General features: G+C 43.8%; 1 protein-coding gene across 1 annotated transcript in view; it reads left to right on the top strand.

Moving 5' to 3' along the window:
* Positions 1–20018, top strand: part of LOC133378984 (zinc finger protein 850-like) — a 51689-nt gene that overhangs the window by 17480 nt on the left and 14191 nt on the right. Inside the window, exon 2 of the mRNA XM_061613596.1 lies at positions 4087–6451. Within this exon, the coding sequence (XP_061469580.1) occupies positions 4087–6451 (2365 nt within the window). The remainder of the gene's footprint in view (positions 1–4086; positions 6452–20018) is intronic.

Genomic DNA, 20018 nt, shown 5'->3' with positions numbered 1-20018 from the left:
GCATCTTTGCATTTGGGATCTATTCTCATAGCTACCCTCCCCAGTCCAAGGCTTCTTCTGATTTCTTGACTCTTGTCTCCATTTTGGTTAATGACTGTGCCAAGGTATTGATAATCCTTGACGAGTTCAATGTTGTCATTGTCAACTTTAAAGTTACATAAATCTTCTGTTGTCATTACTCTAGTCTTCTTAACGTTCATGTGTAGTCCTGCTTTTGTGCTTTGCATTCGTTTCAAATCATTACTGGTTTCTGCTAGTAGTATGGTATCATCTGCATATTTCCTCCTCCAATTTTAACACCTCCTTCATCTTGGTCCAATCCTGATTTCCGTATGATAGGTTCTGTGTGTAGATTAAATAAATAGGGTGATAAAATACACCCCTGTCTCACACCCTTTTCTACTGGGAACCAATTGGTTTCTCCATATTCTGTCCTTACAGTAGCCTCTTGTCCAGAGTATAGGTTGTGCATCAGGACAATCAAATATGCCACCCCCATTTATTTTAAAGCATTCCATAGTTTTTCATAATCTACACAGTCAAAGGCTTTGCTGTAATCTATAAAGCACAGGGTGATTTTCTTCTGATGTTCTGTGGTCTGTTCCATTATCCAACTAATGTTTGCGATACGACCTGTGGTACCTCTTCCCTTTCTAAATCCAGCTTGGACATCTGGCACTTCTCGCTCCATATATGGTAAGAGCCTTTACTTTACTTGCATGGCATATTAAGGCAATAGTTTCAAACTTACTGCATTCCCTGGGATCCCCTTTCTTTGCTCCCACAAGATGCAGTAATGGCCACCAGCTTGGACGGCTCTAAAAGAAGATTAGACCAATTCATGGAGGACTGGGCTATCAATGGCTACTAGCCGTGATGGCTGTGCTCTGCCACCCTAGTCAGAGGCAGCATGCTTCTGAAAACCAGTTGCCGGAAGCCTCAGGAGGGGAGAGTGTTCTTGCACTCGGGTCCTGCTTGCGGGCTTCCCCCAGGCACCTGGTTGGCCACTGTGAGAACAGTATGCTGGACTAGATGGGCCACTGGCCTGATCCAGCAGGCTCTTCTTATGTTCTTATGGAGTTGGGATGTATATTAAGCACTTCCAGTCTGTGGGCTGTTGTTTCCTTTTCCATATTTGTTGACAAAGGTTTATCACAATTTGGACACATTCAGTCTCAGTAGCTTGTAGCAACTCTATTGGTGTGCCATCTGTTCCTTGTCAAAGAGTTGTCCCCCTGGGCTCCCTTGCCCTCAGTACCCCAAGGGAGGTTCTTTGCTTCCGAGAACAGTCCTAACTCCTTTGGGTCTCTGCTTCCCAGACAGAACTCTCCGTCCTCCAGGAGTAATTTTATAGTAGTACTGCCACCCCCCCTTCCTGGCCCTTTTCTCTGAGGAAGGGGATCTGTGAGTTCTAAAGGGATTAACCCTTATTAATCAACAGTAATCAGTAGCATCCAGAGGTCAAAGACTAGATTTAGAATCGTTAGTTTCAAGTCAATACACACCATCTATAAAAGCGTAGTTTATTTAAAAGAAAATAGAAGTATATACAAAAGAGAGCAGCAATTGTGTCCTTAAAGCCAATCACCCTCAGCTGAGTTACAGGAGATACATTGGCGTAACAAAAGTGAGAGGTTTAATAGACAAAAGAATATAAACAAGAGCTTGCTAAGCTAAGATCCTATTACTTACAGTAGAATAGCCTGGTTCCCAAATGGCTTTTTTTTTTTTTTAGTAAAACTTTAGGGAAATAGGGAACAAAGACTGAACGAGCATCCTTCATTTTTATGGAGTTTATTGGTCAACAAAGGGGGGAGGCTGTGATGTTCCTGTATTAATGTATATATGGTAAGTGCTGTTTGTATAGAAGATACATGGTAAGTGGAATGAAAGAGGAGGGGGGAGTAAATTAGCAGTAGAATGCTGGATGATTGGCTGAGTGTTTGGATGGCTGAGAGTATAAATGGAAGGATGACAGTTGAATCTGGGTGGACGTTAGTGGGTTGTTTTGGTGGAGTTGGGAGGCGGGTGTGAGTTGGTGTATGTCAGGAGAGTGTGGAGAAGGAGGGAGATGGAGTTCGGATTAGTAATAAGTCAAATATCACAGTAATAGAGGAAACCATAAGCTTGTAGATCATTATCAAAGTTATCTTGTTATTAATGTCATTTAATAAAAACTATATTTGGTTTACTGAAGGCCTGATCCTTGGCTGGGGTTTCACAGACCAGAAGGGAGGGTAAGGTAATGACCAAGGCTGAAGGGAAACAATAACAAATGGTGGCAGCAGTGAAGAGGAGATTATAGCATTCATAAGTATCTAGAGCAACCCTGAGTTATGAGTTATCTGCAATGATACAAGGGGGTTGGGAACAGCATAGGCATGCAGTCACAAATATAACCGGATAGGGAGACTCAGGCAAGGTCTCTGGGAACATTGGTTGTAGAACGTTACTGGTGGTGCTGCCTAGCAGGGGGATCTATTGAGATCTGTGCTAGAGCGGGGAGAGAAACCATAAAAAAGGACAGTCCGGACTGGTGGAGTCCCTGGTGGTGCCTAGTGAAAGGCAGTAGCCACGAGCAGGTAGGAACCTGACAGGGAGAGCCAGGGAAGGGCGTCACAGAGGCAAATAGCCATATTCTGCCCCTGCCGTGATCTACTCCTTTGAAGCCTTTGATGATAAGGGGACTAGACAGCATCACCCCGGGGTCCTGATCTACAACAACCCCTCTTCCTCACTTTTGATCTCAGGAAGCCGAAAAGGGATAACAGCTAAGATTCAGTTGCATCTTCTTGCAAGGTTGCAAATTGTCTGTCTGACACTGAGCTGCGGATCTCTCCCAATAGGGTGTCCTAGGGAACCAAAGACTCCCAGAATTCCCTCTGGTTAACCCATTTCAGCTTGACCAAAGTTTTGTATTCGTGACATTCCTGGTCTTTGTTTCTTCCAAGTATTTTAAGAGCAGCTTTCACCTCACATTCTAAAATTGCTGGTTCTTCATTATACGGTTCCTCTCTGAATAAATCTGCTATCCTGGCATCTCTTTTATAGAGTTTTTCAGTGTATTGCTTCCATCTTTCTGTTATTTTATCTCAGTCAGTCAGTGTGTTCCCCTGTTGATTATTCAACATCCCTACTCTTGATCTAAATTTCCCTTAAATTTCTTTATGTACTTCTGCATAAAATCTCTCAATTTCCTTTTCTTCTGTATTTGCCTTTGGAGCATAGACTTAGATGATGGTTATGCTGATAGGTTTCCCATTAAATCTCATTGATATCACTCAGACTTGGCATTATAGCTCCTAATTGCTTTTGCTACATCACCTCTCACTATTAGAGCAACCCTGTTTCTTCTTAATTTCTCATTTCCTACATAAAATATTTTGTAGTTGCCTGAAAATGGCCCATTCCCATCCATTTTATTTCACTCACGCCAACTATTGTAATGTTGATGCATTCTATTTCTTGCTTGACAATTTCTAACTTTCCCTGGTTCATGCTTCTCACATTCTATGTTCCTATTGTGTGTGTCGCACAACTCCGGACTCTCCTTTCACATCTGTGCGCATCAGCCTCTGGGCTTCCTTTTGGCTTTGACCCAGCTGCGTCTTAGTCACAGCACTACTCGTACTTGTCCGTTGTTCTTCCCCAGTAGCTTGCAGAGTACCATCTGTCCTGGGGGGGGTCTCATCTTCCAGCACTATCTCATGTTGCATGCAACAGAGGACTAACATTTTGTCAGGGAGGGAGGGGACGTGAGCTGCCCTCTGGGCAGTGCAAAGGGCCACTTTCCTGTCAGACAGGATCCATCCTAGGTTTGTAAATTCCAGCTGTGCATAAGTACTGGGCTGTCCACCTTAAATGGAGGAACAAGAGAGCAGATTTTTGTTACAATTGTCTCTCTGCATTTCTTTTCACAACCTCTTACCAAGCACCTACTGCTAAACTAAGTAAAGTCCTCGAGCTTTGACAGTTAAACTCTGATACCAACAGAACACACAGAAATATGTTTTCAAAGTACAAATCATAATATATTCAGAGGATTTCTCCACGGTATTTTATCAGGTTTCCTTTTCATTCCATCAGGAAACATCTCAGGGGTCAAGGCTGAGGGAGAACCATCTGAAGAATCACTGGAAAAAGCTGAGGAGCAGGTGCAGGAGCAGAAACTGAGGAGTCAAGATGGAGCAAAGAGACAAGAGGAGAGAGAAACTCACACAGGAGACAAACCTTATGAATGCTTCAAATGTGGAAAGAGCTTCAGGTGGCATAGCACCCTTACGGTGCATCAAAGAACTCACACAGGGGACAAACCTTATCAATGCTTGGAGTGTGGAAAGAGCTTCAGTAGGACTAGCACTCTTACTTCACATCAAAGAACTCACACAGGGGACAAACCTTATCAATGCTTGAAGTGTGGAAAGAGCTTCTGTCAGAGTGGCCAGCTTACTTCGCATCAAAGAACTCACACAGGGGACAAACCTTATAAATGCTTTGTGTGTGGAAAAAGCTTCAGATGGAATAGCGCCCTTACGATGCATCAAAGAACTCACACAGGGGACAAACGTCATCAATGCTTGGAGTGTGGAAAGAGCTTCAGTCAGAGTAGCCACCTTACTTTGCATCAAAGAACTCACACAGGGGACAAACCTTATAAATGTTTCGAATGTGGAAAGAACTTCAGTCAGAGTAGCCACCTTGCTTTGCATCAAAGAACTCACACAGGGGACAAACCTTATAAATGCTTGGAGTGTGGAAAGAGCTTCAGTCGGAGTAGCCACTTTACTAAGCATCAAAGAACTCACACAGGAGACAAACCTTATCAATGCTTCGAGTGTAGAAAGAGCTTCAGTGACAGTAGCACCCTTGCTTCGCATCAAAGAACTCACACAGGGGACAAACCTTATCAATGCTTGGAGTGTGGAAAGAGCTTCAGCTTTAGCAGCACCCTTACTTTGCATCAAAGAAGTCACACAGGGGACAAACCTTATCAATGCTTGCAGTGTGGAAAGAGCTTCAGTCAGAGTAGCCACCTTACTTCGCATCAAAGAACTCACACAGGAGACAAACCTTATAAATGCTTTGAGTGTGGAAAGAGCTTCAGTGACAGTAGCACCCTTGCTTCTCATCAAAGAAGTCACACAGGGGACAAACCTTATAAATGCTTGGAGTGTGGAAAGAGCTTCAGCTTTAGTAGCACCCTCAGTTCGCATCAAAGAACTCACACAGGGGACAAACCTTATACATGCTTGGAGTGTGGAAAGAGCTTCAGCTTTAGTAGCACCCTTACTTTGCATCAAAGAACTCACACAGGGGACAAACCTTATACATGTTTGGAGTGTGGAAAGAGCTTTAGTCAGAGTGGCCACCTTACTTCGCATCAAAGAACTCACAGAGGGGACAAACCTTATAAATGCTTGGAGTGTGGAAAGAGCTTCAGTCGAAGTAGCACCCTTACTTTGCATCAAAGAACTCACACAGGGGACAAACCTTATCAATGTTTGGAGTGTGGAAAGAGCTTCTGTCACAGTGGCCAGCTTACTTTGCATCAAAGAACTCACACAGGGGAGAAACCTTATAAATGCTTGGTGTGTGGAAAAAACTTCAGATGGAGTAGCGCCCTTATGGTGCATCAAAGAACTCACACAGGGGACAAACGTTATCAATGCTTGGAGTGTGGAAAGAGCTTCTGTCAGGGTAGTGAGCTTTCTTCGCATCACAAAACTCACACAGGAGACAAACCATATACATGTTTCGAGTGTGGAAAGAACTTCAGATGGAGTAGCACCCTTACAGTGCATCAAAGAAGTCACACAGGCGACAAACCTTATCAATGCTTGGAGTGTGGAAAGAGCTTCAGTCAGAGTGGCCACCTTACTTTGCATCAAAGAAGTCACACCGGGGACAAACCTTATCAATGCTTGGAATGTGGAAAGAGCTTCAGTCAGAGTAGCCACCTTACTTTGCATCAAAGAACTCACACAGGGGACAAACCTTATCAATGCTTGGAGTGTGGAAAGAGCTTCAGTCGAAGTAGCCACCTTACTTCACATCACAAAACTCATACAGGGGACAAACCTTATAAATGCTTCACCTGTGGAAAAAGCTTCAGATGGAGTAGCGCCCTTACGATGCATCAAAGAACTCACACAGGGGACAAACCTTATCAATGCTTGGAGTGTGGAAAGAGCTTCTGTCAGAGTGGCCAGCTTACTTCGCATCACAAAACTCACACAGGAGACAAACGTTATAAATATTTTGAGTGTGGAAAGAGCTTCAGTCAGAGTAGCCACCTTACTTTGCATCAAAGAACTCACACAGGGGACAAATCTTGGGAGTTGCACTCTTGGCTCAAGAGAGAGAGAACAGAGACAAAGGTGTCTCCTCTCTCTCGTACAGTGGAGAAGGGAAGGGAGGAAAGGGCGGAAGCAGGAGGAGCAGATCAGCTTCCCTGAGCATATTAGTTTACAAGGAAGGAAGTCAGTCAGAGTATCCCAGATAAAGATCACTCTATCTCCCTTCTGGAACATAAACAAAAGAACAAAACAGGAGTTGTGGGGGCGTGACTTGTGCAGCTGCATAATGACAGGCTAATCTCCCTGCTCTGCTTCCCCCTGGAGTAAAACAACCCCAAAACATCACTAAAAACTCACTGAAAACTCTGAAATGCCTCTGGGAATGATTCCGACCCCTCCTAGAAATAAAGAAGGAGATTTATTGGGCTATTTTAAGCCACTAGACGAAGACGGCCCAAGTGCAGCTAAGAAGCCTTCGTTAGACAATATGGCTCCAGGCCAGTTGAGGACGACTAAGACAACGCCTCAAGAGGTAGGAGCTAATGGCCCACTTTCAAGAGAAGACTTGATAGCTCAATTAAAATTCTTTAAAACAGATATGGAAGATAGCTGGAATGTTGCCCTGAAGCCTTTACAAGATAAAATTGAGGCATTTGGTGAGCGACTTGATAACATAGCAGCCTCAGCATCGGAGGCTTTAGATTTGGGCCTAACAAATGTAGAGGACTTTTCAATTCTAAAGCGGGAAAATCAAATTATCAGAAATAAGCTTGAGGAATTACAAAATCTCACATGTCGCTCTAATGTTCATTTTAGAGGAATTAAAGAAGGAGCAGAGGAACATTCTCCCTCAATGACATCATTTATTACCACATGGTTGACTACCATCATCCCAGAATTCGAACTAGAAATATCTGTGGGCTATAGGTACATTCTTAAATTGAAACGTTTTTTGCCTATTAGTGAATTTTCCTGCTTTTTAATCCAGGAGGTATGAAATGGGATCCTGTGCAAGCTTGCTGAGAATGGATTGATCATTTGCATGCTTATTGAGTTCAGTGGGATTTACTCCCCTGCAATCATGCTTAGGATAGGTGAAACTGACCACAGGAGATGGGGAGGGGAGGAGGAGGAAGAGGAGGAGGTAGGGGAGAAAAGGCAGAGGGGAGGACTGGGATGGGAGCAGGCAGGAGGGGGAGGGGAGGAGGACAGGTTTGAATCATTTGCATGTTTATTGAATTCAGTGCAATTTACCCCCGTGCAATCATGCTTAGGATAGGTAAAACTGATTGGGGGGAGGGAGGACTGGAGTGAGCAGGGGAGGAGGAAGAAAGAAGAGGGGGAGGAGGAATGGACAGGAGAGGGGAAGGAGGGGAAAAGCAGGTCTGATCATTTGCATGCTTAGCAGACATGAAAGGACAAAAGGATGAGTCATCACCCAAATCCACAAAAGGGCATAGAGCATAGGACACAGCAACAGGGGTTTCATATGCAAAACTCCAAAGCAGACAGGAGTGAGGCCTGACTTCAAATGGCCAGCTGAAGTAAGGGAAGCCCCCAGGCAAACCGACTTTAAACAAAGACAAATAAAGCGGAAAACAGAGACTTATAGCTGTTACGTGTCTGATCAGGGCAAGGATGATTGCAAAAGCAGATTTTTAATTGACTCAGGATCCACCTCGCATATTGTAATTGATAAAAACCTGTTTAAAAGTTTTAAAAGTCACAAGCAAAAGATACTTACAGCGTCTGGACAGGAATTCTTCTGTAAAGGAATTGGTATAGTGGAATTGCTATGCAAAGTCCCCGATGGGGGAAGACAGATGGAACTTAAGGAATGTCTTTATGTTCCAGATTTTAAAGACAATTTCATAAGTGCGACAAGAATTATGAAATTTGGAGGTGAACTCCATATGAGTGGAGAATTTTGTCATGTTCTAGATGAAGGAGGAATAAGTTGCACTGCAAAATTGAAAAATGGACTTTTAATTTTAGAATATATTGAAACTATGCATGCAAATATGGTCAAGGAAACGAGCAATTCTGAATGCTTGCATATCTGGCATAGAAGGATGGGACATGCCAGCTTAGCTAGAGTAACTGCTCTTGAAAAAGAGAATTTGGCAAGAGGCATTACAATGAGACTTGTGACTGCTGTATTAAAATTAAAACTGTGAAACCAAAATTTCCTAATAAAAGTGAGAGGAAAACCAAAAAGCCTCTAGAGTGAATTCACACTGATCTTTGTGGGCCAATGAAAGCGCCATCCGAAGGTGGAAATTTTTACATGGTGACTTGTATAGATGACTACTCCAGGTATACTACAATGTACCTGATAAACAAGAAAAGTCAAGTACTTCAAAAACTGGACTATGTTAGGATTGTGTCCAACAAATTTGGTAGAAAGCCACAGATCCTAAGATCTGACAATGCAGGGGAATATGTGTCCAGGGCTATGCAAGACTTTCTCTGTGAGGAAGGCATAGAGCACCAGACTACAGTTGTACAACTCAGAGCAGAACGGGGTCTCGGAGAGAATGAACAGGACCCTTGGACAAATGGTTCGTTCCTTGTTGGAAGATGCACAGTTACCAAAGAAGTAGTGGGGAGAAGCTGGAGTTACTGCCACTTACCTGGAGAACTGACTTCCTGCATCTGCAACCAAGAAAACACCATTTGAACTATGGCATGATAGGACACCAAGCGTGTCTCACCTTCGTGTATTTGGGTGCAAGGCCTTTGTGCACATCCCAAAACAAAAGAGGTCAAAACTTGACAACAACACCAGAGAAGTGATATTGATTGGACATTCTCCAATGCAGAAGGGATACAGAGTCATAGATCCCAAAACTGGCAATGTTGAAGTATGCAGAGCTGTCCATTTTGATGAAGAAAAGTGTGCACACCGACCAGAAGGGGCATCACACCAAACAGATGACAGCGAAATGGAAGAAGCAGCTGAGTTATTCTTCCACCACAGAAGATATAACAATATACCTGCAGAGGAAGGTGAGGAGTCTGAACCAGAAGAAACAACTGAGCCGGAACAGGCATCAGAGCAGGAACGGGCGGCCGAAGCGCCAGCACCCAGATGCTCTGAACGCACCAACAGAGGTGTACCGTCAGAGAGATTTGCTTACCTTGTGAGAGATGAACTTCCAGGACAAGAGACCTGGAAAGAGATTGATGCCTTACCCAAAGCCGAAGCTGAGAGGTGGAGGCAGCCAGCCAAGCAAGAACTGGAATCTCTATACCAAAACAAAACTTGGAGACTGACCAAGCTTCCTCAAGGAAGGAAAGCTGTCAGTCAGAAGGGTCTTTTCTGACTGGGGATAATTTCCTCTGGATAAGGAAGAAACGTGAGATTTCCCACATAGCTTTGTTGTGATTGTTGGAGTCTGGAATTCGTCAGAATTGTCTGTGAAAGACAGTCTTCCAGCAGCTCAGACGGAGCGAGGATTTCTATGCTAGCTCAGCTGAATAAGTGACCCTTTTTTTTCTTTAAAGAATAACGGATTAACAGGCAAGCATCCTCCTGTCTACGCTTATAACTATACAGCTAAAGAGATTTGTCAAAGTAACAGCAATTAAGATAACCTAGGTGAGTTAAGACTTTCCTTTTTTACTCACGGAACTAAGAGGGAAGAAAATAAAAATAGCCTATCTTTCTTTTATTGCAAAAAGCTGACATGGAAAATAGCATTTTAAAGATTACACGGATGAGGGATTTCTGATTGGAAGAGAAAAGAAAAATCTTTTTGATTTATAAGACTTTTGTGTAATATATGTCTGGGACTATTTTTCCTGATCTACTTTTTTTTTTTGACGAATCTGCTCATTCTCTCTGCTACTAGTTATTTGGATGCTGTGAACTAAAGCTGTTTTTGCACTTCTGGGCATATAAGAGATAAGGGCTGTCTAGCATGTGATGCCAGTTGGTTGGAAAGATTAACTCCTTTGTAACTGGATAAAGAAATAAACTGCTCTTTGCTTGGGACATTGAAAATTGAAGGAGTTTTGTTCCTTTGGCTTTAAGAATGACTATTAAGAAGATCATGGATGTACAAGAAGGGACTTTATCTTTAGACATGTTTCAGAAAATAATGAATGGGATTAACTCAATAAAACAAGAACTGAGAAATAATAGACAAGCGTGGAGAATTGAATTTCACGAAATGAGACAGGAGCTGAAAGAAATTCAGGATTCTATGAGAAAGGAGAATAAAGATAGATCTGGAAAACCAAAAAAAGATGAAAGAGAAACTAAAGGCAAGGTTCAAACTATGGAGATTGGATTAAATATGGACATGAAAAAAGATTTGGATTTCCTGGCTGTGACGGATCCTGGAGACAAATATTACAATTTGGAACTCAGCGCTGTCCCTGAAGGAATTGAAGAGATTGGAGATAAAGATATTATCGGTTCAAAAAAATTCCTGGACTGGAAGGATTTGATGGAACTTGAAATGGAGAAAGTTAACAGAATTAATCCCTGTTTTGTGTCAATGGAAAAATCTTCAAGAGATGTACTAGTGTATCATGTGGAAAAGAGGAACAGAGATGCGGCTTTGCAACAATACTTCAGTGATACGTTCGGAATTGATGGCAAGAAAATATCTGTGATGGAGGAAATTCCTATCAGACTTTTATTATATGACTATGACAGCAAGATTTTTGGGTGCGTAAAGATGGAAGATGGACCCAATAAGGATAATGACAGAAGAGCGATTTGAAATTACTGGACTTAGTAGACTTGATGAGTTGGATTATTTGACATGTTTATTTAGAAAAAAAAATTGATTGACATATAGCTCAAGGATTGGAAACTTCTCTTTGACTTTTTGTGGAAGATTAAAATGATATGATGTTAATGAGATTTGAAACCAACTAAGATAACTGCTGGAGGAAGGTGATTTTATAATCTATTAAGAGATAGGTTTGTTATATATTATAGATTTATAGCTGAATTATGACAAATCGGAAGTCAATATTTATATATATATATATATATTATTGTATTAGTTATTGATTTGTGTTTTTTTCTTTTTGTATTGTTTTGGTTTCGAAAATTTGAATAAAAATTAATTGGAAAAAAAGGAAGGAAAGCTGTAGGCTGCAAGTGGGTATTCAAAAGGAAGTCAGATGCTGAAGGAAATGTTGAAAGATACAAGGTAAGACTAGTAGCCAAAGGATACTCTCAAAAAAATGGACAAGACTACCATGGAACATTTGCTCCTGTAGTCAAATATACAACTCTCAGAACTCTTCTGAGTGTTGCTGCCACCAGGAAAATGCAGGTGGAGCACATGGATATAAAAACAGCATTCCTGCATGGAGAAACAGAAGAAATTGACATGCAGTAAATCATCTCAACAAGGAGGTTGAAGTGAAGTGCCTGGGTTATGTCACCCACTACTTTGGAATACAAATTGAAAGAGAAGATGATGGATCCTTCTTGCTGAATCAAAAACAAAAGATCCAAGACCTTCTCGAGAGTCTAGGACTGAAGGATGCACATCCAGCACCTACTCCAATGGAAGTAGGATACCTGAAACCAGACCAGAACAAACAACCATGGGAAGACCATGAGAGCTACAGACAAGCCGTTGGAAAACTTCTGTATATCAGCACTGTTTGCAGGCCAGATGTGGCAGTAGCAGTGGGATACTTGTGCAGAAAAACCAGCTCGCCAACCAAAAAGGACTGGGTGGCAATAAAGAGATATCTAAAGGGCACTGCAACAATAAAACTGAAGATAGCAGCTACCCGAGATCCCAAACTAGTGAGATATGCAGATGCTGATTGGGCTGAAGACACTACAGATCAAAAATCCACCAGTGGAAACATCTGCTACGGAAATTCAGTGATCGGCTGGGCAAGCAAGAAACAAGAGACTGTAGCACTCTCTTCTGCAGAAGCAGAGTATGTGTCAGCTTATGAAGCAAGCAGACAGTTGATGTGGCTGCTTGTACTGTTCAAAGATTTAGGCATCTCTATACCTGGGCCTGTTGTGATGCATGAGGACAACCAAGGATGCATCAGACTCATGGAGTCGGAAGGGGTGAGTTCGCGGGCCAAGCACATAGATTTGAAGCACCTACCAACCGCAGAGGACTACTCAAGATGGAGTATTGTCCAACAGAAGACATGACTGCAGATGCTCTCACAAAGGCGTTGGGCAAAGTCAGACATTGCAAGCTGCGAGACAAGATGAACCTTGTGGGCTGAACCAAACACTCATTGAGAAGGGGTGTTGGAAGTGGGGCAACAGTAACTCCTGTTTTGTTCTTTTCTTTGTGCTCCAGAAGGGAGATAGAGCTAGAGTCCTCCAGATGGACAGGCTTGTTTACCTTTACCTGTGATGCTCTGACTGACTTGCTTCTGTCGCTAGACTGTGACGTCTTTAGGGAAGCTTACCTGCTCCTCCTACTTCTGCCCTTTCCACTCCTTCCTTTCTTCTCAGACTTTGTTGGAGAGAGGAGACATCCTTTTATCTCTGCTCTCTCTCCTAGCCATGGGGCTAACTCCCACACCTGGGCATTACACCTCCAACTTAGTTAGTTAGTTAGAACTAGGTAGGCCTTTCTATCTACTATGTATTTCTATAAATAAACTAGCTTTTCTTATTTTACTAAATCTCAAGTCTCAGTGATGCTGATGCAGGGTAAAAGCCTGCTTTCTTAGGTAAACGCACACACATGCTGGCACACTCGCATTTCAACATCCGCTGTTACTCTGCTTGCTGTTATGGTGCTTTAAACTAAATTAAGCACACAATTACACACAGCCAACAGGGGTGAGTATGAAAAAAATGAAATAATTTTTTAAAAACATTGATTTTTCTCAGCCTCCTGTCCATGCTGGGGTTTACCATTTTCCCTTTTTGAGTGATAATATTTTTGCCTCTCTAAGCAAAGTTGCTAGAAATGGGGCATCCACTTTTGTAACTCCCCCACAGAATATCCACAGAATTGCTCAGAGATTTCTTGATATTGTTGGGCTGTCATTTCCTGTATTAAATCTAAAGTTCTTCTTCAAAAGTATTTTATTTTGGCACAACTCCAGGAAACATGTACTAAGTCTGCCTTACTTGTTCTACATCTCTAAAAGGACACATTTTGATTGAACATTTTCATAGAATCATAGAATGGTAGAGTTGGAAGGGGCCTATAAGGCCATCAAGTCCAATCCCCTGCTCAATGAAGAAATCCAAATCAAAGCATTCCCAACAGATGGCTGTCCAGCTGCCTCTTGAATGCCTCCAGTTTTGGAGAGCCCACTACCTCTCTAGGTAATTGGTTCCATTGCCGTCTGGCTCTAACAGTTAGGAAATTTTTTCTGATGTCCAGTCGACATCTGCCTTCCTGCAACTTGAGCCCATTATTCCGTGTCCTGCACTCTGGGACTATTGAGAAGAGATCCCGGCCCTCCACTTGAAGAGTGCTATCATATCTCCCCTCCGTCTTCTCCAGGCTAAACATGCCCAGTTCTTTCAGACTCTTCGTAGGGCTTTGTTTCCAGTCCCCTGATCATCCTTGTTGCCCCCCTCTGAACCTGTTCCAGTTTGTCTGCATCCTAAAGAAGTTTTCTTTCAGATTGGTACTTGATAACATGATTGGGATGTACTTAAATAGCCGAGTCCATTCTTCTTCTGGTATGGATAAATTAAATTTCTCTAGATCTGGACTCGATTTCGTTTTGTATGTTGGGTGTAATTGTTGTATTTTCAGTAAGGAGAAAAACTGATATATTTTAGCAACAGCTGTGGTTTCCTCTGGCTGAAGTAAGAAAATTTCAAAGACGGTAAATGAAAGTGGAACTCCGTATTTTATCTTGATCTGCTCTGCTGTGTGTCTTAATTGGAAAAACTGAAAAAAAAATGGAGGACTCATTCAAAATTGCAACCACATTTTCATAACAAATGATGGATCCTTGTTTAAACCAATTGCTACAATAAAGCAATTTTCCCCATACATAATAATAAATGGTTTGCCATACTTGATTATTTACAAATTCATTTCTCAAAATTGAGGTCAAAGGGGAGAAACCACGAGGCAACTTTTGTACACAGTTGAGCCATACTTTAAATATTGTGTTTGTAGATTTGAGGAAATGTTGTTTGCTGACATTGTTCTTGGCTTAAACCATAATTATACAGCCACAAGAGTGGCTGTATACTATAGCCAGCAGGGATTTTACACATTCTGCAATGTGAAATTGAAAATACCCACCATGCCATTCTGATGCTTCCCATAAGCTCATTTCAAAACAAAACCTTACATAACTTATAGTCCTGAACTCAGAAACGCTTGCTTAACAACCCTGTCAATTTTCATGGCGATACACAAAACAGTCAGAGAGAATAGACAGTTCAAAGTGTAAAAAGAGAGAGAAAAACCTCAGAGCCCTTTTGGACTTTTGTCTCTGAGAGTTATAATCTGTTGAAATTCATTAAAAATCAGCCATGTTCACAGAGTACCTGTAATCCTAATACTGACCTTGCCCCCTACTCTGACCTTCATCTGCTGCAGTTTAAAAGTTAAAAAAATGCCTGGCTGATTTTTAATTAATTTAATAAATTTTGGCTGGGACGCAATGGTAGCCCGGAGCATGCTCAGTAAGAACCAACTGTCAGAGTTCTAAAAGCCTCACAGCTGCTGGGCTTACCTAATCAGGGGGCCACACCCACACCAGACTTTGATTTCATGTGAGACAGTCATGGCTTCCCTCAAAGAATCCTGGGAAGTGTAGTTTGTGAAGGGTGCTAAGAGACTCCTATTCCCCTGTGAGAACGGTTTAACAGTCAGCCACTCTGATTGAAGGTCTATGAGGGGAACAGGGCGTCTCCTAGCACCCTTCACTAACTACACTTCCCAGGATTCTTTGAGGGAAGCCATGACTGTCCAAAGTGAAATAAAGGCCTGGTGTGGATGTGGCCAGGGAAAGCTTTGGTTTAAATTTGGGTGGGAGGCTACATGTGTCTGCTATAGAATAAAAAGGTGGGGGAAAGGCTGAAAAAGAATGATTCTGTTTACAATGTTTTCCTTTTGGAAAGGAAAGGGGCTTCCCTTCTGCCCAGTGCCCACCCACCCAATCTCCTCCCCTCCCACTCCCTGCCCCTTCCCTGGGTCAGTGTTGGACTACGACCTGGGAGACCAGCATTCGAATCCCCACACAGCCATGAAGCTCACTGGGTGACCTTGGGCCAGTCACTACCTCTTAGCCTCAGAGGAAGACAATGGTGAAATCACCTCTGAATACCGTTTACCATGAAAACCCTATTCAAAGGGTCTCAATAGGTGGGGATTGACTTGAAGGAAGTCCATTTTCAAACATGATTGCATAGAAATAGGTCCCACTGAACTAAAACAATATACAAATGATCAAACCCACCCTCCCTTCTCTTTCCTCGTATCCCCTCCTCTTGCCCCTTTCCTCCTCCTGCCTTTGCCCCTCACTCCCCATCCCCTTCCAATCCCCTCTTTCTCCTTCCCCTTCCCCCTCCTCCCCTTCCTCCCCATGGTCAGTTTTACATATCTTAAACATGATTGCACGGAAATAAATATCACTGAACTCTATAAGCGTGCGAATGATCAAACCTGCCCTCCCCTCCGCCTTCCTTTGCCCCCCTCCAATACGTTCCTTCCCACTCCCCCTCCTCCTCCCCCATGGTCAGTGTTTCCTATCCTAACCAAGATTGCATAGGAGTAAATCCCTTTGAAAATAAGCATGCAATAATAATAATAATAATAAACTTTAATTTATAAGCCGCCTATCTGGCCAATGGCCACTCTAGGCGGCGAACAATAAAACACAATAAAATACAATAATAAATATAGTCAGTACAGTACAATACAAAGTTTACAGTATGATAGATTTATCAACATTTTAGTTCACGGCCGATTCACCTTAGAGGTCTCAAAGGTTGCAAAGGCCTGATTAAACAGCCAAGTCTTCAGGCCCCGGCGAAATATATCCAGGGAAGGGGCATGACGAAGATCTATTGGGAGGGAGTTCCAGAGCGAGGGGGCTGCCACAGAGAAAGCTCTCTCTCGAGTCCTCACCAACCTAGCCACTTTAGTTGGTGGAACTGAGAGAAGGCCCTGCGTGGCAGATCTTGTAGGGCGGCTCAATTTGTGACGGTGGAGGCGCTCCATCAGATATGCTGGGCTGACACCGTACAGGGCTTTAAAGGTTAATACCAACACCTTGAATTGAGCCCGGAAAGGAACTGGAAGCCAGTGTAGATTGTAGAGCACTGGAGTAATATGATCATAACGGCGGCTATTCGTAAGTAAACGAGCAGCCGTATTTTGTACCAGCTGTAATTTCCGGACTGTTTTCAAGGGTAACCCCACATAGAGCGCATTGCAGTAATCTAAACGAGAGGTGACCAGAGCGTTTACTACGAGTGGGAGCTGATGTACAGGAAGGTAGGGTTGCAGCCTTAGTATGAGACGCAATTGACCCCAAGCTGCTCGGCACACCGATGAAACCTGGGCCTCCATAGTCAGCCCGGAGTCAAGGATTACCCCAAGACTGCGGACCTGGTCTTTCAGGGGCAATCTTACCCCATTAAGTATCAGGTCGATGTTTCCCAACCTTCCCTTGTCTCCCACGAGCAGTACTTCAGTTTTATCAGGATTCAGCTTTAGCCTGTTTCTTCCCATCCATCCACTCACAGATTCCAGGCACTTGGACATGGTTTCCACAGCCAACTCTAGTGAAGACTTAAATGAGAGGTAGAGCTGAGTGTCATCCGTATATTGGTGGCACTGCAGCCCAAACCTCCTGATGATGGCTCCCAGCGGCTTTACATAAATGTTAAATAGCATGGGAGAGAGGATAGAGCCCTGTGGCACACCACAATTAAGAGGCCAAGGGTCTGAAACCACCTCTCCCAATGCCACCTGCTGTTGTCTATTGGAGACAAAGGAACGGAACCAGTTTAATACTGTGCCTCCTATTCCTAATCCCTCCAGACGGTCCAGCAAGATACCGTGGTCGACGGTATCAAAAGCCGCTGAGAGATCCAGGAGGACAAGAAAGGTGAATTCTCCCCTATCTAATGCCCTCCTCATATCATCCACTAGAGCGACCAAGGCTGTTTCAGTTCCGTGTCCAGTCCTGAAACCCGATTGGTATGGATCTAAATAATCCGTTTCATCCAAATGCGCTGACAGTTGATTGGCCACCACTCGTTCAATGACCTTGCCCAGGAATGGTAGATTTGAAATTGGGCGAAAGTTGTTTAAGTCTTGGGGATCCAAGGAGGGCTTTTTCAAAATAGGTTTTATAATTGCCTCCTTGAGGGCTAATGGCAATACACCCTCGTTCAAGGATGCATTTACCACCGCCTTGATCCCCTCGCCCAATTTCTCTTTACAGCTCATTAAGAGCCATGACGGGCAAGGATCAAGGAGACAGGTGGTAGGTTTCACAGTTGACAGTACCTTGTCCACATCCTCAGAAGAAAGAGGCCGAAACCGATCCCATTTGATCACATTATGACTGGTCAACTCTGGTCCATTATCTGCATTCACGGTATGCGAAATCGAGCTTCTTAGATGCTCAATTTTATCAGCAAAGTGCTTTGCTAAACTGTCACAGGAGGCCTTTGAGAATTCCAAGGGTTCCTGAGCAACTGGACCGACCAGGCTTCGGACCACTTGGAATAAACTTCTGGGACAACACTCTGCCGATGCAATAGAGGCAGCAAAGTAATCTTTCTTTGTTGCCTTTATTGCCACATGATAGGCAGCTACTGCTGCTCTAACTTGTGTCCGGGCAAATGATCAGACCTGCTTTTCCCCTCTCCTCTCCACTCCCTTCCTCCTCCCCTGCCCACTCAAGCCCTCCCCCCCTCCCTCCCCCCCCCCCGGTCAGTTTTACCTATCCTAAGCATGATTGCATGGGAGTAAACCACTCTGAATTTAATAAACATGCAAATGATCAAACCTGTCCTTCTCCTTCCTTCCCTATCCTTCCTGCTCCCCTCCCATTCCTCCCCTCTACATTTCCTCCCCTCCGTCCTCCTCCTCCTCCCCTCCCCGTCCTCTGTGGTCAGTTTCACCTATCTTAAGCATGATTGCGGGGGAGTAAATCCCATTGAACTCAGTAAGCATGCAAATGATCAATCCATTCTCAGCAAACTTGGACAGGATCCCATTTCTTACTTCCCGGATTAAAAAACAGGGAAATTCACTAATAGGCAAAAAACCTTGTGGTTTAAGAACGTACCTCTAGCCCACAGCTATTCTATCAAACTTTAAAAAGCAGGGAAATTGGGCAGCTATAGTGAATGCACCAGGGGAGCAGGAGACCTGAATTCCTCTCTGAGATATTGGACTGCCCTACAAATTGGTCAAAATGCAAACACCATTTGGGTTGGTCTTTCACAGTCCAATCCACTTCCTGTATAGCTTGGAAGAATTAGTTAAAATGTGCCTCTGAGCATATGGTGAGTGGTGGCAACACCTGCAATCAGCCCAAATAATAGAAAGAAGACATGTGCTGTGCTGATCTTGTTTTAGCAGGGAGGAAGCAACATTATGAAGACAGTTGATATAGTTCAGATGGTCACTTTGAATATGTCTTTGCATGGAGACATCCTTCACGTTTCCTCTGTAGACCCCCTCCTCCCTGTCAGTCCATGGGGCCTGATTATCCTACTACCTCTGTGCAAGTGTTGTTTTTTTTAATGTCGTTTTAGGCTACTTAGGTGTGCAGCAGCCAAGGCCAGCACCTTATAGGCACTCTAGGTTTTTTTAAAGCAATTTAACTGTAATTGTAGCGATAACCTTTTAGGCTGGCTCCATGCCTGGAGGGAACAGAGACTGCATCAGACACAGGAGGGTTCCCTTTGTTTACAGATTTTAGGCAGAGGCTGGATCCCCCCCACCGCAGCAGATTCTCAGCACTTTGTGTGGGTTGGACTGGGTGACCTTTGAGGTTCCTTCCAGCTCCTAAGTAAACGGGAGGGGGGCTCTAAACCTCCGGTTGATGGCTGTGGATAAGGCTGGCTGGCTGGGTGGGGGTCAGGAGTGTTGCCATTGATAAATGACACTCCACACTTTCAGTGCACTGTGGAGGTCTGGAGGAAGGCATGGGGCAGCCCAGAGGGAGAGGGCCAGGGGGGTTGGGCAGGAATGAGAGTAGGCAGGGCCCTCGCTCAGTGACGGTAGCACCTGCTCTGCATGCAAAGGGCCCCTGGTTCAGAGGGGCCCCCGCATCTCTGGGAAGGAGGGCCCTTCTCTGTCGCAGACCCTGGGCAGCCATCGCTGCCAGTCTGTGCAGGCAGCCCTGAGCTAGGCAGGGAGACGCCTGACCCTAAGCGAATGGTGGGTGCGTAGGTGATTGGGGAAGATCTGACGGGGTGGGAGCAGGCCTGGAGTCTGCCTAAAAGGTCGGGGGTGTGTGACAAAGAAGCAAGGGGGAGATTTATTTTTTCTGTAATAAAGTTAATTATTTTTGTAAAACACTTCGGGTGCGGGCTCCCCAGCCACCCTCCCCCACCCCACTATGGGACTTGGGGGAGGTTGATGAGTGGAGGCAAGCTCAGGTTCCTTGGAGTGGGGGGCTCTGCCCCACTTTCACTGACTATTGAGAAGGGGCAGCTAGAATAGGAAGACGATGCTGGAAGATTAGAGTGATTCATTTTATGGAGTTACTAATTTGTTATGGGGCATCTCTTTGTGGGATCCTTTGGCCATGAAGATGCCA

Source organism: Rhineura floridana, chromosome 3, assembly GCF_030035675.1.
Source record: "Rhineura floridana isolate rRhiFlo1 chromosome 3, rRhiFlo1.hap2, whole genome shotgun sequence".
NCBI lineage: Eukaryota > Metazoa > Chordata > Lepidosauria > Squamata > Rhineuridae > Rhineura > Rhineura floridana.
This window is presented reverse-complemented; position numbering and strand designations above follow the sequence as displayed.